At 38.0% G+C, this 24,974-nt stretch overlaps 1 protein-coding gene across 2 annotated transcripts in view; it reads right to left on the bottom strand.

Annotated features, from left to right (window-relative positions):
* Positions 1 to 24,974, bottom strand: part of LOC127935282 (RNA polymerase II subunit A C-terminal domain phosphatase) — a 103,119-nt gene that overhangs the window by 69,614 nt on the left and 8,531 nt on the right. For both annotated transcript variants that reach the window (XM_052532991.1, XM_052532990.1), the window contains exons 7-11: positions 24,425 to 24,591; positions 21,309 to 22,250; positions 18,876 to 19,017; positions 15,556 to 15,780; positions 479 to 635 (exon numbers count right to left, since the gene is read on the bottom strand). In XM_052532991.1, the coding sequence (XP_052388951.1) occupies positions 479 to 635; positions 15,556 to 15,780; positions 18,876 to 19,017; positions 21,309 to 22,250; positions 24,425 to 24,591 (1,633 nt within the window). The remainder of the gene's footprint in view (positions 1 to 478; positions 636 to 15,555; positions 15,781 to 18,875; positions 19,018 to 21,308; positions 22,251 to 24,424; positions 24,592 to 24,974) is intronic.

Genomic DNA, 24,974 nt, shown 5'->3' with positions numbered 1-24,974 from the left:
AATGAATGATGCATTTATACACAGTCACCGTCACGCACAGCCGCGCACACATGTTTTACGCATGCAGCCCAAAATTAAACCACTTAATCGACCATCGAGAGCTTTAATCGATTGCATCTCCTATCAACAATTAATTGATCATCGATTAATCCCTAATGTGCATTCATGTTTATTATGTACTATAGCAGTAAAGAGAAAGATATGATGGGTTCACATGCTGCTTGAACTGAGGCACATTAAAGAGCTCCTAAACTGTATTGTTTGAATTTCGTTATGAATTTGGCAGAACTTTTTAAGCTGACACTTTGTTTATTAAAAGATAACAGATCACAAAGCTTATTGAGATTTGAAACTCTTTCTGTTGAAGTCAGGGTTAAGTATTTATAACTACAACTAGCATATAAAAACATTTGAAATCCATGCAATGTCCTCATTTAGCTGAGAAAATGTTTATGTGCTGTATGTGTTTGTGTTTAACCTCTTTGTCCATGCTGTCCAGGTCTTCTTTGCAGAGTGTGTAGAGCGGCATGCTTTCAGACATGCTGGGCTGGCGATCCCTTCGGGAAGGTCCGGGCTGTTCATCTTTAGGACTCGATCCTGCAGCCTCATCAGTCCGCTGAGACCCCTGAGCTGACCTGAACAAACACAGAAACAATCAATCGCTCAACGCACACACTCCAGGATCAGCAACTGCTGTAATCAGTCAAAACTGGCTGAGTTCGCTCTGACGGAGCACCAAAGCAGGACAGCGGCTCTCCCGGTCTCAGCAACACCCGAATAAGCAATCAAGAGCAAATCAAGAAATAAAGCCCACACACAGACTCACACACAGAGCACAAGCCTGTCCACAGCAGACAGCAAATATTCAATCACATCTCCACTTCTGGCAGAGGAGCCACAACATGATAATTATGATAATTCTGCACAGGGAGATAGATGGTCAGCACACACAGCTTCTGAACCGATTACCCTCACTACACTTGCCCCTGCAGTCTGAACAAAGGTTAAAACATGCATTTTTAATCAATGAATTCTAAAAAAATATTTATAAATGAATATTTATAATAATAGCATAGATTACTATTTTTCAAATAAAAACATTTTATCTGCTCTATGATTTCCCATTAATACGTTTTGAATGTTACCACTTTATTACTACATTTCTGCCCCATTCTGTATAAAATATTTACATTTAAAATGTCAACAAAAAAAAAAAAAAGTATTAGCTGCACTGAAATCAATGCATTTAATTACATTTCTTTGAATTTTTCATTCATGGCTGCTCACAAATTCATGAAAACTACAAATTGATTTTTTTTCTTCCAAAAGATAATTATCACTCTGGATGTTAATCACAAAAAGTGTGTTTTTATTTATTAATTTTTATATATATATATAAACAACTTATTCACAGATGGCAAAATAAAATCTGCATAACACAATGTGTAAATATACCCAGGTCAAAAGAAACTTTTTTTTAAATCTACACAAATATACAGCACTCATGTTAGGAACAGATTATGTTATAGGTAAGGATGCAGACATCGATTCACAAAATCTCTCATTTTGTTTCTTTTCGTACTCAGAGTAACAGAAGACCTGGATGCAAAATGCAGACTGGCAACACTCACAGCAGTGTCATCTTGGAAAGGTCAACATGTCAGGTCAAGTTCATTGGAAATCATCACTAGCCAACTTCACCTGCCAGTAGCTACTGGCAAAACACTGTCTGCAGTTGTGCAAGACAGTATAAAGAATGCACACAAATATACGGCTCAAGGGTTTCCGTTGAAACTAAACCCAAAAAGGTGTGGAGTGAAAGACTACTCTTAGAAACAAACTCTAAAATCACAGTGAAGAAACTGAGGGATGCTGAAGCTTCACACACGGTCTCCTCCTGCTGATATGACACTAGACGGCAGGACAGAGCCAAAGCCACAAGAAGGCAAGCCTGCAACCTTTATCAGAAAAAAGCATAACGGCTAATGCTAAGGAGAACACAGGCCATTCATTGTACATTTACATTTAGCAGACGCTTTTATCCAAAGTGACTTACAGTGCATTCAGGCTATATTTTTTTTTACCAGTATGTGTGCTCTCTGGGAATTGAACCCACAACCTTTTGTGCTGCTATTGCAAAATGCTCTACCAATGAGCCTCATGTGATCCAAGTTAGTCGTTACATTTTTTCCAATGGCAAGTACTACACATGCTCACATCTCCCAATAATAAGACAATATCTGACAGAGCAGCTTCAGAAAGTCCAGGTCTAATAACGCTCTAAACATTTATTGTCCGATTTCGAAGAAAGAAACTAAACACACGAGTAAACTCATAGTTCAAATCTCAGCTCATTTTCTGCATCATGGAGAAAACAGAGTTGCTTAAATAACCAAATAATCATGAAATTGATAATCGTAAATATAGTTCAACTTAGGGCTGTGCGATATGTAAAAAAAAAAAACGATCACGATTTCTTTGATCAATTTCGCGATTTCGATTTTTTTATCACATCATTTTGACACACGCAGATATGCTTTACAATCATTAATGTATTTAGTATGAATTTGAAACATATTTCCAATAGAAAAACTATTAGAGCTTCATCAAAAAGTAGTGACATGGCTCTAGAAAAGACAAATAAGTAAAGGTGTGACAAAATGTCTAGACATGTCCAGGGTTTTTATTTTTTGGCCATGCATTGGTCATAGAGCTCATTGTAGCGCTGCCTCAGGTGTTGAAATATATGTGTTGCCCAAGGTTCACACGTACTCCGTTAGCAGTGAGTATACAGTGTGTGCATGCAGTGCAGAAGCAGTGGCAAGTTCTGTTCTCGCGCTCTATTTAGGCATGCTGCATTCTGATTGGTTCGGAATAGTGTTGCACGGTGCACCGATACTTCATAAGTATCACGATTCTCGGAAATTTAAAATGTCACGATTCCTAAATTTATTAGTATCAATATTTCAAAGAATGACTGCGTTCCAGATTTGTAAGAGACGTATTTCATGTCGGTGTGTGCAATGCACGCTTCCAGTGCTTCCCTATGGACGTCTGTGTTTTTTCTCCTCATACACACAGCAAAAAAGCACTACAGCGAGATGGCTGCATTAGTGGCTTTACTAAACTGATTTGGCTTTACTAAAATGTGTGCATAATCGCATTAAATAGTTTAATAAGTAAGCACAAGGTTTTCTCGCATTGGTCAGACAGTTCATATATAATATTCACATTAATCGGGGATTAAACGTGGAGTTATGTTCTGTATGTTAAATATGAAAACGAGTTTATCTGCAAAGCACCTATAACTGCGCTATGTATCTGCTGATTACTGATCGAGGATACAGGCTCACTGACCCTGTATACTCATTCATTTCGTTCATAAACAAGATGTATCAGTTAATTCAACTCGATCACGAATGAGAAGATCTCTCGATCTTGTTCAGTGAAGGGCGTATGGGTTCACTACATTCAACAAATCACATGTTGTCACATCTTGAGCAACTCTTTGACAGGATGAAACCGTTCACAGAGCTGTTCACGAGATGCGCATGCGCTGCTAATAGCGCCGAGCTCGCACGCTGCTGTGGAGGGAGGAACTTCAGTGAACGAGAAATATAAGTAAGTGGATTACCTTAACGAGAACGATTCATTCACCTAAAAGATTCGTTCACGGACGAACCATCACTAGTGCAATTTCATATAGCCTATATTAAATATTTGGAATAAATATTTTCATATATCATTAGGTTCTTTGATAAGGTTACAATACGAAGGTGTAAGTTGCTTAAATTGATATTTATCTTTTGAAATTTAATATTCTGAGTTCAGAAACATTGTTTAATATAATCGCTGTTCATATTTTTATTCAAAGTTCAGAATCAAGATAAATGTATTACTCTTATGTTTCTTATGATAACTGAGATAATGCTGCTAAATTTATTCCTTCTTTACCTTGAATGTCATTGCTCTAATTTATTTTTTATATTTCATATTTTGTTCAAATGTTTAATATATCTGCTGCTCATATGTCCATTTATTAGTGTATTTATTACATGATTAGAATGTTGTCCCGGTTTTAAAATAAAGCACAGCAATGATATTTGAGAGTGTATTATCCCTTTTCAGGAAAAGTATCGAAAAAGTATTGAAATCGCAATTCTTGACTAGGTATCGGTATCGAAACAACAATTTTGGCATCGTGACAACACTAGTTCGGAATTGTTTTTTTTTTAATCATTGTATAATCATTATAATTTACTTTCTTTTGTCCTATATTCAAGTGTGTGAATATAGTACTTTTTTTTTTACGGCTTCCAGCACAAGGGAGGGGAAAGTCCATTAAACATATGAGGGATTTATATTGTGTGCGTGTCTGATCATTAATTTAATGCTAAGTTTCAGTACTTGTGATGTCTACAGATAATGTTCAATAAAATACACACAATCATGCATAACTTAAACAGTTGATGTTAGATTTTAATTGCAAGGGCTAATAGCGATGCATCATTCATGTGGTAAAGGCTATTATTTACAGTTGACTACATTATAAAAAAAATGGCCACAGATCTAGTGCCTAAGCCAAATAGCGTGTCACCTATTTAGGCACATTTTAACTATACTGTATAGGACAGTCGTTTCTCCTCCCCCCTCCTCCTCACTCGACACTCACGTGGGTTGCCAGATTGAGAAGATGAGTTGATTTAGCCATATTTGTAATATGCCTCTGCTCATAGAGCTTTTTAGATATATGTCGAGGCTATTTTTTAGATTGAGTACAATCTGTGATCTCTGACCCAGTTTGTTTGCTGGCTTCCATGGCTGCAAAACAGTATTTTCCACCAACTGGCAACCCAGGTGTCAAAATACTATTACATTAACTAACAGGGGGTGGAGTTACATAGACCAAAACAAATACAGACACTCTGACACAGGACTATTGACTATAAAAGTTTTTCTGAGATATATGTGAAATTAGCATGTTTTCTATGGTTCAGAATTCCTATTCCTAGAAATACATATGGTATTTCTATGCAAAAAAAAAAAAAGACATACAGCACCTACAATGATAGTTCATCACCTCATTTGTGTCTTGTTTAGTCTGTATGAAATCTGCTACCTTATATTATATATATATATATATATATATATATATATATATATATATATATATATATATATATATATATACATATATACAATAAAAAAGAATAAGAAACAAAATACTGCTGCAAAGTTCTCCACTTAATAAAATACTCTCAGTCTCAAACCAATATCATATAATAAAATATAATGAAAAAATAAATAAATAACTATGATTACAGTGCAGCATCACCAATCCCAGCTTGTAGGCCTGCTCATATTTAAAAAATATATAAGTTTTCCAAAGTGTAAAGTGCAGCAACAACAGTTTCAGTTTTTAGACCTGCTCAGATTTCGGAATTAAGGTCTGTTTAAATGCCTTTTGAAAAACACACTGGCATATTGCACCTGTCAAACATAGTCTATTTTGCCGCCAATACTGTTGAATGTGTCCTTTATCAGTAGGCTTTATATTTATGCTCAACATGAAGTATAGATATTGTTGTCATGAAGACAAGATCATGGTCTGTTGGCGGTCTCCCTCTGTCACCTACAGCAGCAGCAGTGCCCAGCGCTGCGTCAGGCACGATTCTGGTGTGTAATGACACAGAAAATGAGAGGCAGCCGCAACACTACAGACACGCAGCAGAAACGCCACGCTCATGCCACGCAGCCAGTTGTGTCACCGGCCTTCAGCTGCAGGGTGCGATTTGCGCTGAACATGGAGACTTCCGCCACTTAATATGTTTAATATGCTTTAATATGCTTAATATTTTTGGAAACACAAAAATTTACCTATGTTCCGTACACAAAATATTGCATTCGATCATTCGGTACACACGTGAACCGTACCGAAAGCCCTGTACCGAAACGGTCCGGTACGAATACACGTACCGTTACACTTCTAATACATTATATATATATATATATATATATATATATATATATATATATATATATATATATATTTATATATAAATGCATATGCTTTTCCAAACAGCTGTAATTTTCACTGCATTGCATGTAGACGTTCTGCGCATGTGCAGTGTGAAACACAGGACGCTATAACAGGAAGAAGCTCCAGCGTATCAACTACCAAAGTCGTCTCTGTTTATCGAGCTTGGCATGAATGTATTTGAGAGTAACTGGGGTAAAACCTTAAGCTTCTTCGGTGTTTTCGTCGCGGTGCTCGCCGCTGTTTTTTCTTGAGAATTCAGAGATCGACGAGACTTTCCTGACCTGAATAATTTGACACACTGCGCATGCGTGAAATGCGTTAAAAAAATTGACGTAATTAACAACAAACAACTAATTAACGTCGTTAACGCGCTATTTTTGACAGCCCTAATATATATATATATATATATATATATATATATATATATATATATATATATATATATATATATATATATATATATATATTTGTTTTTTGGAGGGGAAGTGCTGAAAACAGATTTTTTTTCCTGACATTTCCATCTTTCCCTTGAACACGAAAGCTCTCAAATTAGCAACGTTATTCTACCCATTCCCAAAAAAACATGTGTTTGTGGCACATACAGTATTTTTCTCTTTTGCTACCTAGCAACAAAAGAGTAACATGGGTGATTTTGTATTGATGCTTGTGTCCTCTCATTCTCTGCTCTTGGACCATTCAACAAGCTCTGTTGCCTGGAGACCAGTACATGCAGTCTGGCTACAGTTCTGTCTGTCTGGCTACATGTCACTGAACACAGGCCTTCTGCAGACGGGCTGCGCAGGGCTGATCGAATGTTCACCGACGACCCAAGTATATCTGTCTGGAGAGTTAGACAAGTAGAGCTGTGGTTTAAATATCAAATTTAGCTGTGAACTCTTTGTAAACGGCTCCTCGACGAGGACAGAGGACTGCTTTATTAAATTTGTGGCCCCCTACATGGACAGCAAAGTGCAAGGATAAGGCAGAAATAAGACAAATGGAAGGAGTGTGAGATCAAGCTGAGAGCGCTTAACAGATGCCCAATCCTTTCTCCAGGTGGTCTACCTACAGAGATGAGCTACAACCATAATCCACACCTAAAACAGATGATCGATTTCTCCAGGTTTATTTCAAAATGACAGGTAGGTGTGTGAGAGCAGGACTGGCACTGTAGGTGTCCAATGCACTGGTAAAAAAATGCACTGGTTGTGACCTGCTTGGTATGACACAACAAAACTAGATCTCCCATTTTAAAGGACCATATACTCAGATCCTTTTCATTCTTCATTCAAGGGTTTAAAAAAAGTTTGAAAGCAGTTCACCGTTTAGTGAACATCCTGATGCTGCTGAGAGTGACATTCACATGAATATACAAATATGTGCTGCATGCTTTCTTCTCAATAACAAAATAAGGTTACACTTTATTAAAAGGTGTCCTTGTTACAGAGTAGTTGTAATTGATATTACTCCATACTTAAATGTATATGTACTTACTATATGGTTTGGATTAGGATTAGGGCATGGCTTAGGGTTACTTGCATGTAATTGTGCATAACTGATTGTTATTATAATAGTAAGTACATGTAACATGTAAGGACACCTTAAAATAAAATGTTACCCAAAATAAACAACAAAATGGCAGCAGTGAGAAAACAGCAGTTAAGAAAGTATCTGATCATAGCGATGTGGATGTTTGCACCAGCCCTGCAATTTGGCACTACAGTTAAAATCACATCACGTTTATTTATTTACAGCAAGCAGCTTTTCAGTATCAAATATGAAAAAAACTGTGTCCAAATAAGAGTCCATCCACATTTTGCGCTTTTCTGTTGCCAACAATTTGCTTAAATTTTCTTTCTCCAGCCTGATTCCATCCAATTGTTCTTTTACCGATAAAAATGTGTGCATGATGCAGTCATCAATTAAATGTTCTCACAGAGAGCAGCGGTTCGCAGTGCGGGTTCCCGGTTTGTGTCCGTTCTCGGACAGTTCCAGTTTTTTAACTGTAGAAAACGTTGTTCCGGGCCAAAACTAACTTCTTTCTTATTTACCGACCAGTATGCAGAAACTATGTGAGTTGTATTTATTTATGCTATTAATTGATTTGTTTGTTCCCATTTTATTACTGACTGTTTACTTGTCTTTAAACACTATAAAATTTTCAATTTATATTAATCTAGTAATTATCTTATCTCTTTTTGCTGTGCCATTTTTTTAAAGCATAGGCAAAATTCCTCTTGCCGTGCTCTATAGGCTGCTGATTTCTGCTCATGTTATTTAGCTATAACAGAATGCTTTGTAAAAATACACAGAATACATTTTTGACATCTAAATGTTTTACTTTAATTTGTTTTATATTGGATTTTTTTATCTTATTGGAATTAGGGATGCACCGATAGCACTTTTTCCAGTACTAGCCCGATATGATACCCATATTTTTTTATATTTGGTTAAAGAAACCAAAAGAGAATGTATAATGTTAGCTGGTTAACTTCATTTATAAAATAGATACAGTCAAACCTAAATTTATTCAGACACCTTGAACATTTCACATTATCAGAGTTTATTCTCTATAGTTTAGAAGATGGTAATACAATATCCCAAGAACTGAGAGTTAAACGGTGTCAAAATTAGACAAATTTAGCTTGATAAATGTTAGATAACTTTGATAGAAAGGTATGTAATGGATTACAAAAAAAAAAAAAAATTCAGACACCTATTAGTATGACAGTATTTACACAACTATCAACACTTAGTCGGGCAACCCTTAACCTTAAAGACTGCCTGAGGTCTCCTGGGCATGCAGTCATCCAGGTTCATGCAAATCTGAACATTTTTTCCCCAGACTTGGTCTGAATAATTTTGGATCCCAAATTTGTATCAGTTTTACTGGTAGTCTACTGTATGAAGTATTTTTGTGTATAATTTGTGACAGTTTACTTTATTTTGCTATCCTGTTTGCTATTACATATGAAATTATATCTGGTATTTCTGGTTTGACTTTAGATCCTTTGTTTATTTTCATACTTAATTTGGCAATTAAATAGTTTTTTACCAGCTTTTGTTACTTTGTTAATTTGTTTGTTCTGTGGTTCATCTTTAATTGAATAGCATTAGAGCTGCTTCATTGCAGCGGTTTAGTGCTGTGATCCTACACTTTGCTGTAATAATGCAGGGAACTACTCATTATAAATCTCCTAACTGTGATATTTTCACAAATAGAAGTTGCATTTTTTTTCTGAAACGTGCTCCGATTTATATTACAAAGCCACTCATATAATACAGAAACACTCAAGCAAGCAAAACATGTGACGCGTGCATGTATTTATACTGATGCAGAATGAGACAAGTAGGACAGCCGAGCACATTTCACACAGGCTGCTAGATTCACTTTTGCCAGAAAGTTGTGTATGCTTAAGTCCGAAAATACATGTTTATAGAGAATGCCCCTATAAATGGTGATATTTTTATGATTTAGTTGAAATCCAATGATGCGTGTGCTAAGTGAGTGAAAATCAAAGATCACAACAGAGTACGCGCGTTCTCTCGTTCTCCCTCCTCACCGTTAAGTAACTTGTGCATTGTTTTACTTCCTTGTTTTTGACATGTCTGACCGGACTATAAACTTTCCAGTGATGAAAATTAATTTGACAAGCTCGAGTATCTCCGCTGCCGCACACTCAATCCACTCAGTGTGCTTTATCAGCTCGCACAGGTCAGCTATACAGGCGTTATTACTGAATGTTTAACATTATATTCATTGCATGTATACACTTCGTAGAAATCCTAAATTTCTAATAACTCCATTCTGCTGTCTGTTGTTCTGTATGGCACTTATCACATGGAGTGTGGTATCGGCGTTTGGTATCGGGGCATTGTAATGAGTACGACTACAGGAGCTCAGTATCGGGCCCAATAGCGACACCAGTATCGGTGCATTGTTTGCAAAAAATCTTTTGCAGCTTTTTAGCTAACGACAGAGTTTCTGCTCTTTCCGTTAAAAAAGAAAACAGTGTTGATACTTGAAAAATTACAGTGATAAAATAATCAAAATTTCTATCTGCTTTATTAGCACTTTTGGATGCAGTACTACTCTATAGGTACTCAAGATTAACAGGATATTGAGTGAAAACGAGCATTTCACCCCCCCTTTAATTTCTTTTTGACCTAATTTGTTCATTATTCTATTTTCCCTTTTAGAAAATTGTGGCCTTTTAGTGAGCTAACTTTTTAGAATGGTAGTTTTGCCACTTTGAGTCCCACAAATCATTCAAGTGTAACAACTGACATGCAGATGATGGAATAGAGTGGAAAAGATGGTCAAATATGGGAGGCAAAAAAGAGGGAGAGTCAACAGCTTTGAAGACAGATTATAAACAGCACACTGGCATCATTACTATGCTAATAAGCTCATTTCTAAACCTTCAGTGGATTTGTTTCGGTCACCTAAAAATGAGGTTTTCTACTGTTGCCTCAAACCACACAAAATAACATTTACAAACACTGATAAACTGAAGTTACTTGTCTACTGTGACTGTCAAATACCAGGAATGAAGCCCTGACCATAGATCTGCATTATTCATATGAAAATGGCATTAAAGGAAACAGAAACCCAACATTTCCATTGTTTACTCAGTCTCAGGCCGTTATAAACCCAAGGCTCATCAATAAGATTGGCCAGTTGTGTGTAAGAGAGCTGCAGGCCAGTTGACATTGGGCCAGTGCTATATCCCAATTTTTTCCCATGTATATCATGCATATTAGTGTGTTTCTATAGCCCCTTTCACACTGCACGTCGGACCCGCAATATTCCCGTAACATTGCCTGGTCGCCTTCTGTGTGAAAGCAACCACGTCCCGGAATTGATTACCGAATTGAACCCGGGTCGGGGACCTAGTAACATTGCGGTAATCGATCCGGAATGAGCGCTGTGTGAACAAAAGCCAGATCTAATTCCGTATCGAAGCGTTATCGCGCGACTCTTTTACCGGCTGTTTTGAAGGAAGATCAACATTCGCGACGAAAACATATGTGCAAACTGTAATGAAGCAGAGACCAGTTAGTTCCTCACTTTCCGCACTGACGCCGAGATCGTTTGCTTGCTTCAGTTAAAGTATAACGTGCCAAGCGTTGTCGACTCGTACATTACACGTCATGCGCTGATGTCACGTGTCGTTACGGGATCTTCAAGGGTTGTGTGTGAAAGCACGCACATATACCGGGTCATCACTGGCAGTGTGAAAGTGCCAAATCTAGCGACCAGGGAACAATTACAGGAACACTTTACCCCTGTATTTGCCGGAATGGCAGTGTGAAAGGGGCTTATGATTTACAAGCCTGAACACCAGTGGTGGCATTTTACAAAACCACAAGTTTAATCAAATATTGAGTATATACAGTCCAAAAGTTTTTGGACTGTATATACTCTGTATATACAGAGGATTTTTAGGAAACACTTTACAATTAGTTAACATTAATCAATGCATTAACTAATATTAACTAACAATGAAAAATACATTTGTTACAGTATTTGTTCATCTTTGTTAATGTTGATCAATAAAGGCACTGTTAATTGTTAGTTCACGTTAGCTCAGGTCCCTTTAATGTTAACAGATATAACTTTTGATTTCAATAATGCATTAGTAAATGTTGAAAAATTCATATGAACCGAGATTAATAAATGCTTAACAGGTATTTTTCATTTTTAGTTCATGTAAACATTTAGATAGTGATTTTTAATGCTACTGAAAGAAGTCTCATATGCTCAAACTGGTTTATTTTATCAAAATACATAAAAAACTAGAATATTTTCAATTAACTTAATTATAATTCAATTAATTTGAATTCAACTAATTATTTATATATTTTTTCAAATTCATATGATCCTTCAGAAATCTTTGAAATTAACATGAACTAAGATTAATAAATGCCTGTAGACATGTTGTTCATGCTTAGGTCATGTTAACTCATGAACCTTATTGTAAAGTGTTATTAAGCCCCTTATTAAGAAACCACAACTAGTTTCCTAGTGAACTGGCAAATTATAGGCCCATTTCAAATCTTCCATTTATGTCTAAAATTTTTGAAAAAGTTATGTCTGTTCAATTGAGCTCCTTCCTGCAAAAAAAGAAAATTATCTGTATGAAGAATTTCAGTCAGGTTTCAGGCCCCACCATAGCATAGAATCTGCACTTGTTAAAATTACAAATGACTTGCTTCTTACGTCAGATCAAGGCTGCATCTCATTGCTCGTCACAATAGATCATGACATACTCCTTGATTGATTACAAAACTATACAGGTATTCAAGGGGAGGCTTTTAGATGGTTTAGATCCTACCGGTCTGATCGCTACCATTTTGTTTATTTAATTGGGGAGTCATCTCATTTATCACCAGTAAAATATGGAGTGCCACAAGGATCTGTCCTAGGTCCTCTTCTATTTTCAATACACATGTTGCCACTTGGTAATATTTTTAGAAAATACAGGATTAGTTTCCACTGTTATGCTGATGATACTCAGCTATATATCTCAACGAGACCAGATGAAACTTTTAAATTATCTAAGCTAACAGAGTATGTTAAAAATTTAAAAGATTGGAGGACCAATAATTTTCTCCTATTAAATTTGGATAAGACTTATCAGATAAGAGATATTAATTTTGGACCAAAAAACAGTAGTAGACTACAGTTTGCAACTACACTGATGTACCGTTACTTCCTCTACAGTCAAAAATCTGGGTTAAATATTAGAAAGCAACTTGTCTTTTGAAAACCATATTTCGCATGTTACAAAAAAAAGCATTTTTCCATCTGAGAAACATTGCCAAGCTACAAAACATGTTACCTGTTTCTGATGCAGAGAAGCTAGTTCATGCATGCATGACCTCTAGAATGGACTACTGTATTGCATCCTCAGTAAACAAGCTACAGGTAGTCCAAAATGAAGCGGCTATAGAGTCCTTACAAGGTCAAGAAAATATGATCATATTACCCCAATTTTACAGTCTCTGCACTGGCAACCTATTAAGTTCTGTATCAGTTACAAATTATCATTACTTCCCTATAAGGCCCTAAATGGTTTAGCTCCTGTGTAAATAACTATCCTTATACCGCATTACAACCCATCACGCTCCCTAAGGTCAAAAAACCACTAGTTCCTAGGATAGCAAAGTCCACTAAAGGAGGTAGAGCTTTTTCCATTTGGCTCCCAAACTCTGGAATAGCCTTCCTGATAATGTTCGGGGTTCAGACACTCTCTCTCTGTTTAAATCTAGATTAAAAACACATCTCTTTCCCCAAGCATTCGAATAATGCATCTCATAATTTGTGACTGCATTTGTATCTGATCAAATGCACATTCTTATTCTTTAGCTTGGGTTAAACTAATTAATTGCACTTTGTTGGAACAGCAGCTACGCTCGTGATGTCTCTATTTGTTTCTCTGTTTTGCCACAAGCTCCAGTCTGGATCCAGAACACCTGAGAAGAGATGATACCAACCACTGAAAAGACCTCAGATGATGCTAATACGGAAACTACAAACAGAGCTAACAAATATTGCTGCTTACTATGCACTCACCTAAACCCTATTAATTAGGGATGGGTATCGTTAAGGTTTTAACGGTATTACTACTCTTACCGATACTGCTTAACGGTCCAGTACTTTAACGGTATTCTTATCGGTACTTTATGTTGTGTTAGCCAGTCGAAAACTTTGCATTTCTCTGTCTGCACATAATGCACATTTGAAAGATGCTTTGACAGATTGCTTGTGTTTCCACCCTTACATGCAAAATTTTTGTTGCACTTATGACAACCAGCGTTGTCTGCATCAACTCTAGTGAAGTATAACCACACTTTGGAACGTTTTGCTGTCTCCGCCATCGTCACTTTTTGTATAAAAAATTTCAGCAATGGATAAATGGATTAGCAGCACTAAAAACTGCTTGAAGTAGCACTGCTAGTAAAATTAATTTAAAAATCCACATACAGCTATCAGCTGTTCCTTCATCTTGGCTGAGCTTTCAACGTTGTCACAGAAAAGGTGAGGAAGCTACATGACCTGCGGTGCGCTTGCGGCATTCTGAAAAGTTTAGATGTTTTTAACTCGATGCGGTGCGGACGCGCCTGGGAAAACGACCTCATCGCACCGCGTGCGGGTCGTGACTGGATTGCTTCCATTATGAGCGCGAATACCGTGCGCCTACATTTGAAATAACGAACTTGAGCGCGCAAAAGTCGTGATATGTGAACGGCCCCTTATGCGTGTGTGTGTGCCACACTCATTCTTGTTGTGGTGTGTGTGTGTGACTGACAGACCGCCTCCGCGGCGCGCATGAGCGATCTCGCAGATCTCACAGACAAACGTCTTAATATGATCGCACATTAGAAATGTTTGGTGAGATAAAATGTGCACGACAAAATTATTAAGGAAAAATACATAATATATAAATTTTTTCCCCTCCAGTACCAAAAGCAGAACCGATACAGTCAGATCTTACTGATACTAAGGTCTTTCATAATTTAGCCCCGGGGCCATTTTAATACCGGGTTTCGGTACCCATCCCTACTGTTAATAGTGTTCATCGTCTGGTTGACTATGTCTTGTATACATTTTTTCTGAAAATTCCTGTCATGCACACAAACTTATAGTCACCACTTATAAGCTACCACTAAATAACGTACATTTTCTATAAAGTTGCTTTGCAACTTGTATCGTTAAAAGCGCTATACAAATAAACTTGAATTGAAACCAATATATGTGCAACCTATTTTTATGATGCTTTTTGTTGTCATTTTGTAGTCTTCATGTACTTTGATTATACTGAAAAGAGTGGAAATTATATTTTTTAAAAGTTGTCCTTCTATATTCCCCTGCAGTGAGCAAGTCATACAGAAACAACTTATGAGTAAATAAAGACTGCTCCTAAGGTGAACCATTTCTTTTCTAATTTATTTCTGTCCTCATCAGATGCTGACACAGGGGGTTAGTTTTTTTTTCCCCTCACATTCGATCAGCATTTACAGGCTTGTTTTTATTATTCCCTTGTCACAGCAATGGCCAAAGGTGCTGATGAAATTGCTAATAATTTCTGTTTCACAATCTCAGAGCTGCCAAGGCGCAATGCTTTATTTCTCGTAGGTTTTATTTAGAGCTTAGAGATTAATGTGAAATAGACTGCATGAGAAATCTAATATGAGCTGGGAAAGAAAAGACAAGCACAGCATACGTCTGCTAAAGCCCGCTTAAACGCATTCTTACTAACCAGGCACATTTCCTACTGGACTTTCATACAGACGCCTAATAAATACATAATCAAACAGTATGTTATATAACATTACATTTCCTTGCTCTAAAAAAAGAAAACATTTTGGGTAATGTCAAAAAAAGCCACTTTAGACATATTCAAGATTCTGAGTTCATTGAATGTCCGCTGTGTATCTGACATCTAGTTACTGAACAACAGTATGAAATGCGCTATACACAAACAAACGCATTAAAACATATGAAGTACCTGCGGCTGGACAGATCTCCCTTGGCTGACATGGACGATCCATACGAGTGCAGATTAGAGGGTGGACGGGAGGCCTCAGGACCCCGGCGGATCAGTTTGCCGGTGACGGGGTCATATGTCCGCATTTCCGGCGCTGGCAGGAGCTTCTGCTGAACAGGAGGGGCTTGGAACAGAGGCTTCGGGATGGATCCGGGGATGTCTGGAAACATGGCAGGACTATTGCTCCTGGACGACAATAAAAGACGTTATATTTAACTTCTAATCCTAAAAATGAACTCTCCTAACCTTTTTTTCCCAAAAAAGTAAACCTTTACTGTTCGTGGTGATTTTAACATGTTACATATTACCCTCAACAATCAGGTGGAGTACTGAATAGTAACAAACAAAATTAGAGACTTTTTGGGGGATTTTAGGTCATTTAGATATTAAGTGTCAAATCATCTATTTCACCATCATTTGCATAAGTAAATACACAAAAAAAAGTGCAAAAACATTTGGTTTGCAAACACTTAAACAAATAAGGTGCTTTTTTTACAGCAGTATTCCTTTTACATAGTAGCATTTAAAATATTTATTGTAAACCTTAACTAATAACATTAATGTAATTAAATTAAAGATAAAACAAGCTATTTGTCTCTGCCAGAACATTAAAGGGATAGTTCACCCAATAATCAAAATGATGTAATTAATAACTCACCCTCATGTCGTTCCAAACCCGTGAGACCTCCGTTCATCTTCAGAACACAGTTTAAGATATTTTAGATTTAGTCCGAGAGCTCTCAGTCCCTCCATTGAAGCTGTGTGTATGGTATACTGTCCATGTCCAGAAAGGTAAGAAAAACATCATCAAAGTAGTCCATGTGACATCAGAGGGTCAGTTAGAATTTGTTGAAGCATCGAAAATACATTTTGGTCCAAAAATAGCAAAAACAATGACTTTATTCAACATTGTCTTCTCTTCTGGGTCTGTTGTGAGTGAGTTCAAAACAAAGCAGTTTGTGAACGAATCATTCGATGTAACCGGATCTTCTTGAACCAGTTCACCAAATCTAACTGAATCGTTTTAAACGGTTCGCATCTCTAATACGCATTATTCCACAAATGACTTAAGCTGTTAACTTTTTTAATGTGGCTGACACTCCCTCTGAGTTAAAACAAACCAATATCCCGGAGTAATTCATTTACTCAAACAGTACACTGACTGAACTACTGTGAAGAGAGAACTGAAGAGGAACACCGAGCCGAGCCAGATAACGAACGAAACATTAACTCGTTCTCGAGTCAAGAACTGGTTGCATCGGTTTTCGGATCACCAGTAGTTCTTTTGAGAAGAACTACTGGTGACTACTGGATCAAAACAAAGTAGTAGCTGTTTTGAACTCTCTCTCACAACAGACACGGAAGAGAAGACAATGCTGAATAAAGTCGTAGTTTTTGTTATTTTTAGACTAAAATGTATTTTCGATGCTTCAACAAATTCTAACGGACCCTCTGATGTCACATGTACTACTTTGAAGATGTTTTTCTTACCTTTCTGGACATGGACAGTATACCGTACACACAGCTTCAATGGAGAGACTGAGAGCTCTCGGACTAAATCTAAAATATCTTAAACTGTGTTCTGAAGATAAACAGAGGTCTTACTGGTTTGGAACGACATGAGTGAGTTATTAATTACATCATTTTGATTATTGGGTGAACTAACCCTTTAATGTTTTTATAGAAAATATTTTATAGTTTGTTACAGAATAACAAGTTATGCTCAGAGTCCAGAGCCTCGATCATAACATTATAACAGGCACCTTCCTATTAGAAACCTGCATGATCGAGGGACCCATCGCAATAGAGCGTGGCACGGGACAACACTTAAAGGGCGGGTAGAGACTCGTGTGTGTGGGATGTGGGAGAGTAATTAAGATGTGCTCACACTAGGCAATCTTAACCCCCAAAGCCTGGTTCATTTGACTAGTGTGATTATTCGTTTAGCAAACCCTGGCTTGATTGGAAGAGGTGGCCAGAGCACGGTTCAGTTGTATTTAGTTCAGCAATATATTGCGAGAGGGCTGTGTGTTACCACGTCCCATACGACTCAAAATAATAAACCACAAAGTTATCAAAACAATTCACTCCACTATGTTGAGTGAGAGCTCTTCTCTGCAGTCAGAAACTTCCTATGTCCAACTTATAAAGTCATGATTACGAGCTCATTTTCTGTTAAAATGGCAGTGGACAGTGGACAGTGGACAGTTAGTGGATGTTGATGCTTAGCCTAAATAATTTGATCAGGAGCATCCGCTCCTGTGACCCATGATTTGTCTGTGTATATATATATATATATATTTTTTTTTTTTTTTTGAGATGCACTGATAGTATTTTTTGGGGCTGGTACTGATTTTAACAAACAAATTTTGGGCATCAGAATAGATGTTATTTTGATCGTGTTTTAAATCAACAAAGTTTAAAAACTGCATTAAATTATACTAGCAGTTTTATTGCTGCATCATCAAATAATTTCTAATAAACATGGATTGGATCCATTTAACATTCAGCAGGTTTATTAAATAAACAGTGCTTGTAGTTTTTTTTAGGTTTTACAGTTTTCAGGTACAGAAATAAAGTGAACAAATGTAAAAAAAGACTTCACTGATTAAATACATATTAATCCTTCTTTATTGTGACACACTTTATTATGATTAATCTTCTAATTTGTTTTTGATTACATTTTTTTTGTTTGTTTCTCCGATCACAAATGCAGACACAAATGCTCAACACGGATGCAACAAATGACAAAAAAAGCTTGTAATGGGTTTTACTGGTTTTGACTCATCCCGCCTCGCATCACAGTGTTAAGGGGTTAACATTTCCATCACACGCTTGAGGCATTTGGCCAATAAAAAAAATTTAGAGTAGTTTAAAACTTTTTTTAAACCACTCAGATAGAAACCATTTTATATTAAACAGTCTTAAGTGAAGGCACATAAATAAATTAAAATCACTGTAATGGTCTGTTCACTAGGAACATGAACTATTAGGATAACTATAACAGTAACAGTATTAGGATCCACACCAAGAGATGATACGGTTCTGTTATAACAAGCAGGCAGTTTCGTCATCTGCCACATCAAGTGCTCGAGGTTTTGTCATTTTCCATTCATGAGTGTTGCAGTTCAAGCACAGTGAAACGTTCAGACACGACAAAATACTGACAAAACAGAATATAGTTTTTTCAATCTTAATGCTGAAAGGCGAATGTGCACATAAAGGATAAAGAAAAGCAAGAAAGTCAGACAGAGGAAAGAGAGACTTCGCGAGTTAAATACCTGTGTGATTTGTTATAGTCCTCTTTGAGAGGAAAGAGTCGCTCCTCGACTCGCTCCCAGCGCTCCAAACAGGCCCACAGCCAATCAGGATTCACCACATGGAGATGTTTACAGCCCTGAGCTTGGCGAAATTTCTCGGTACCTGACGGGGACACGAATACATAAAAAAACAACAAACAATTGAGTCGAGCAGCACCACACTGTCCATGTGTACGTGTCTGGCCAGTGTTTCTCACTCCACTATCAGCAGCGAGGAATGTAGTCGGTGCCAGAGCAAAAGAAAGTGGAGATAAACAAACAAATGTTTACAACCAAATGCAAAATGCCAAGACACACTCTTCTACCCCTGCACTGCGATCACTGCTCTTGGCTATCGGAACGCATTCAAAGTTTGAAAAGTTTAGAAAACTTCAAAGTTCTAAAACAGAATTTCCGTGGTTTAGTTCTGCGTGCACAACTCTGACTCTGTCTGCTGTCTGTATCTAGATGCAAGAATACTTCTCTCCCAGTGTAGTCTAAGTAAGTATAGTGCCATGAGCAAAAGTGACGCCTGTCCTCTCAAACAGCACTAATCATGTCGGTCCAAACAGGACATGAATTATATCTGCTCACAGCCACCTACTGACTCTCATCACAGAACGTCCTGTGTGTCCGCTCTCGTCTGAATTGATCATGTGTGAAGTTGTGTCTGTATAAACGATGGATCAGAAAGCGGGAAGGACATCCAGGCAATTACACAAGCCAGCCACCAGACAAATAATTTGGCACCAAAGGCTGAGATCTGTGAAAAGCTGTCAAAAAAATATACAGTACAGGGAAAGAAAGTTTGGCAGCTCTCTGCTTCTTTTTTCTCCTGACTGGCTTTGTGGATTTCCTTCCACTCGTCCTCTCATTAGCCGCTCAACATTAAAAGTGTCTTGTGGTCGTGGTGTTTGGCAGAGTTGAGGGGGCTGACAGATGAACGGGGGGGTGATTACAGTTAAAACCACAGTGTGGTGACATTGGAGTGTGGAAATGTTTGCTTAATGCTTAATGGTGGCCAATTAGACAGCACTCGACAGTAATTACGTTTGCACTTGATCGTCCAAGTGTGTGTCTCCGTGTGTGTGTGTGTGGGGGGGGTCTTCTTCGGGGGTGGAGAGTGTCGAGATGAGCACAGATGAGGAACAATACACTCAATCGAGTTTGAAAAAATAAAGTTCATTTTATTATTTTGACTTTATGTTCATGTTCAAGTCATCGTAAGTATGAATTACATTTGTAATGTATTCGTTTAGAAATTAATGGATGTGATTTTTTTTTTAAGTGTATCGTGATTGATTCACATTGTACTGCAAACTCTGGCTGTTAAATATAATCAATAGACAATGCCACAATAGCACATCGTTTGTGTTGAGCTCACTGATTAGCAGGAAGTTGAGACAAAGTTGAGATGGCTTAAATAATTACTAATCAACACATCTATGAGATCTGCTCATCACATTAACAAACGGTTCATACTAAATCTCAACCTCACACAGAACATTTTATAATAACTGCAATTAAATGCCCATATATCAGTCAGAGATGTGTCTAATTGCTGTGAAGTGGACATGAACCCAAATCAGTTTAATTATACAAGACGTCAGAGCTGAACGATTTAGGGGAAATTGGGATTTTTGTTCCTGATAGAAATTATGATTATGAATAAAAAATACAAATAAATACAAATGCTGTCCCTGTTGCACAATTTGGCCAAAATTGTTATATATTAATATGACTAGGTAATAATAATAAGATACTGTTATTATGAATATTTATCATTATAATTATTATATAAAATATTAAACAAAATAATGATTTAAAAAAATTCACAGTAAACACAGTACAATTACAGTGCTGTGCTTATTTGAAGGTTTGCAAAATTTTTACCAAAAATGGCACAAAAAAGTTAATTGCTCATGATTATAGATTAAAAACTACTCATGCTGCATGTATGCTACATCTTTGGATCATGATTAAAATCCAGTGGTTGCCTCTAATTTTAAATGGAAAGAGCACAGACGAAACCTATTAAGAGATTACTTTTATTGTTTGATTTGGCGCTTGCTTTAAATTGAAATTTAGTTTTGTTATATTTTAATTTCACAACGAAACGTGCAGCAAAAGCCTAATAAACCACAGATTTTCAATTACTGTATAATGTCTTCAATCTCATTTTGTTATTTGAAATCGTGAATCGAATAGAAACGTGACTTGAGTGAATCGTTACATCTCTAATTACTAAATTAAATCACAGCTTTTGCAATTTAATAGTTACACTAATCCATAATCACAATCACAGTCTTCATTTTGATTAAACGTGCCGCCCCAGAGTTCGATTCTCTAACCATTAGGCCACGATTCCTCGAAAGCATCCCTTTGCAGCTGGTGTCTGAAGCATGCGAGACTCACCTGCGCGTGCAGCAATAAGGTGAGTGGTGCGGTTTGGGTCTTTGGCATCGAGCACAAGGGTCTTTCCAAGCTTGGCACCCAGTCCCTTGGTGTGGTACCACTCCCTCGTGCGCTCCATTGGGTAGTTGGTGGGATAGAGGCCGCTGAAGATGACTCTGGTGCCTGCCAGCGTACGGCCCTTCAGTTCGGGAATGATCTTCCGTATGTCCGGACTCTCTGGACTCTCTTTCCTGAGGAAGGCCTCGTAGCGCGAGTAATACTCTCTGTGGATGCGAACCAAAACCTCCTCCAAGTGAATCAGGTGATCGTCATGGTCCATATCTTCCTCTTCCTCATCGTCCTCATCCTCCATACTGTGATCTATAGACTCCTCACCCATTGTGACGCCCGACTGCTCACTGTTTTGAGACTCAGTTTCCACTTCTTTCTTGTCTGAACAGCCGTTGCCCAAACCACTGAGATCCTCGGGATCTGTTTCTGGGACATCGTCCCCCTCTGTCCTCTGTTTGTCCCCTTCCCCACCATCCTCTTTGCTTTTAGACTCCTCTGTTTTTGTTTGGCTTTGTTTAGCTTTTCCGTCATCCACCAGCCGTCCTTCACCATCGCTGTCAGATAATCCTGTTTTACCCTCGCTGTCGCTGTCGCTCGAAAGGTCAAAATCCAGGTCTTTGGCAGCAGCTGCATTAGGGGTGTCAGTCTCACCTGAGCTGCCCTCCCCCTGCGCTTTCACATTACACTGGTCAGTTAAATCTGTGCTGTCATTGGGCCGTTCCCCTGCGGGGCGAGTCCTCTCATTGGCTGATGCTCCCTGAGTGGCAGTGGCAGAGGGGGACGACTCCTCATGGCCAGTTTTTCGGCCCTTGCTGGATTTCCTGAGTCCGTTTCTCTGTTCCTCCTGTCCTGACGATTCCAAGCTCTCTCCAGGCCGCCCAGCCTGGTTCCCTACAGCAGGATTACAGAAATATTGCTTAGGTACAACTTCTGAGTAATAATTTAACATGTCTTACTTGAAGCAAATTTACTGTATGCACCTATAATTTAAGAGAGATTTACTACACAGTCATTGTTGAAGATCATATTTTGTGCAGCTTGTCCGTGAACATTGGCTCTGTGCAGCTAACGCTGCTCCACGTAAAAGAACGCATGTGTAGAGATTTACAGCTGATCACAGAATCCACTTTACTGACGAGATGTCCATTAATATCATGCCGATTGTGTATTGTATGGTTTTAAATTTAGGTTTAGTTATAATGTTCATGTTAATGTTAAAAAAAAAACAATAATAACCACATGAAAGTTGTCTCACTCTGATAACAATTCATTCCAGGGACACGTATAACGATGTTCAAAGCAGTGTTTCTTACAGCGCTTTGTCTTTTCTGTTCCCAAATCACTCTCTCTCACTCACTCACTCTCTATCTCTCACTCACTTTCTCACTCTCTCTTACTTTCTCTCTCTCTCTCTCTCTCTCTCACTCACTCTCTCTCTGTATATCTCTCTCTCAAAAGCCATGTAAATTAATAAACTAAGTTCAAAATAGTTTTTTTTTTTTACACATACACAAGTGTATCCATACAGCCAAATCATCTATTGGATATTGTGTGTGCACACAGACCAGTGTTATTAATTATGCCAAGCTCTAAAGAGAGTCATTAAATGTTCCCTGAAGAACATTCAGCTCCTAAAACTTCTGGATTCCTGAAACTGATTTATTTTATTTTTAATTAATATGCTTAATATTATCGTTTAATCTACAAAAACTAGGAGTGCATATACATTAATAAAATGAAATAAAAAGCTAGAGCTAGGGGTCTTCAAATACTCCTATGGACAAATACAAATACTCATAAATTCAAAGGTTAGACCACTAGTTGGTCAGACAAACATTCACTAATTAATAAAAAACTATTTAAAAGTCGCTTTGCACATCCCTCACACAATGTACAAATTGAAGGTCAACCACAAACATGCTTTATCATTCAAAAGAGAAGCTCCTCTTGAACCCCTGTCCTCCCTGTAACTTTAGGGCTTTTCGCACAGCTTTAGTTCCAGAACTAAATGTATTTTCATAACAACTGGTTCTACCCGCTGTCGATTGGCTTACGTCATTTAACTGTCGGTGTGAATGCAACCCTTTAAATGGAAACAGTTCCTGCAAAATCGTCCCAGTACTTTAGTACTGTACATTTAGTCCTGGAACTAAATCGGTGCGAAAGGCCCTCATGTTTCCCAGTGCCTTTTAAAGGGTTGCATTCGCACCGACAGTGTGTGTACTAGGAAGTGACGTAAGCCGGTCGACAGTGACGTCATTTGTGTGTGGCGTTCAACAACATTAAAAAAAGAAGAACGTTAACAACAGGAGGATGAAGGACGCTGTGCTTGGAGCTGTGTTTTTGTTGTGTCTCCCGGGTTTCACAGTAATGGACATGGCATGTCTACATATATGTGAACGAAGCGAAAGGAGGTGTTTTCGAACGCGTCTGGCCAATTAAAGTTTATTTAAGTCATGGTTAGTACCAGTCGTGCTGGTTAGACACCGCCCCGGAGCCCTAGGAGCTAATTTGGTTCTCAAAAAAACCCAGTCCAGTATTAAATCGCCCAAAAGTAGGTAGTTCCACAAGTAGTTCTGGTTCTATGAAAAGGTTCCCTTTTGTTTCCGGTGTGTCCAGCCCTCAGGGACTCACTTCAAACAGCTCTTGACAGACAGAGGTAGAGGTACTTTCAGCCTCTAAATATCCTCCTGAACAGTCTTCGTTGGTGCAGGAGCAGAGCAGTTTAACAGATCCCTCTGCTGGTAACATGTTTCCTGGACCTGCTGTAAAGTGCAGTGCGCTCCTCTCCTCTTTCAGAGAGAGGTCACACACACGTGCAACTTTTATTAAAACACCACCGTCGCTTCTTATTAAACCCTCCCTGCTGGAGAGCGAGTGGAACTACTTCTCACCCCAAAAAAGCTTTGCAATCTGTAAAGTAATACTTATCTGTAACATGAACAAAGAAATACTCACACTGATAGTCTGAACAGAAGAAGCAGATAGGACAGATAGTCTCAACTGTTCAGAGCGCCACAAGCGTTCGCATCGTTAATTACAGTCGCTGGGAAAATAAACGTTACCTTTTCTGGCCATCTGGGCCTCTCGTGAGCCCGGTGGGGCGTTGATGTCCCCGGTGCCCTGGAAGTAGATGTACTTCTTCACTGCGATGAGATTCGGAGCGAACTTCCACACGTCCTCTCGGTCGTCTATGATGCACACCATGGAGTCTCCACAGGGGAACAAATTTCTGCAAAAAGCGCACAGTTTTCATACTGACATTTTTAGACGCTCATATTTAGCAGCTGGTGGTTGGTTATGACTAAATGAACAACACAGTGCCAGCCTGCCGAGACCAAAATGTCAACGAGCACTTTATAACATCAACTTTGGTTCAATACCAAAAATGATGTGTGGCCAAAAAAAGACTGAGACAATGAAATGGTCTGTGATTTTAAGTGGATGTATGCCCCCACAGGTGAAAATCACATTAACTAACATTAATTAACGGTCTTACAACCACAAAATGCCTGAATGCAATGAAAGAGTGTATTTGTCTTGTCTGCCTTTCAAATAAATGTGTTGAAACTCTGTTAAGTACATCTTGAGCGTCCAAACACATCTGAGGCCACT

Source organism: Carassius gibelio, chromosome A19, assembly GCF_023724105.1.
Source record: "Carassius gibelio isolate Cgi1373 ecotype wild population from Czech Republic chromosome A19, carGib1.2-hapl.c, whole genome shotgun sequence".
Classification (NCBI taxonomy): Eukaryota; Metazoa; Chordata; class Actinopteri; order Cypriniformes; family Cyprinidae; genus Carassius; species Carassius gibelio.
This window is presented reverse-complemented; position numbering and strand designations above follow the sequence as displayed.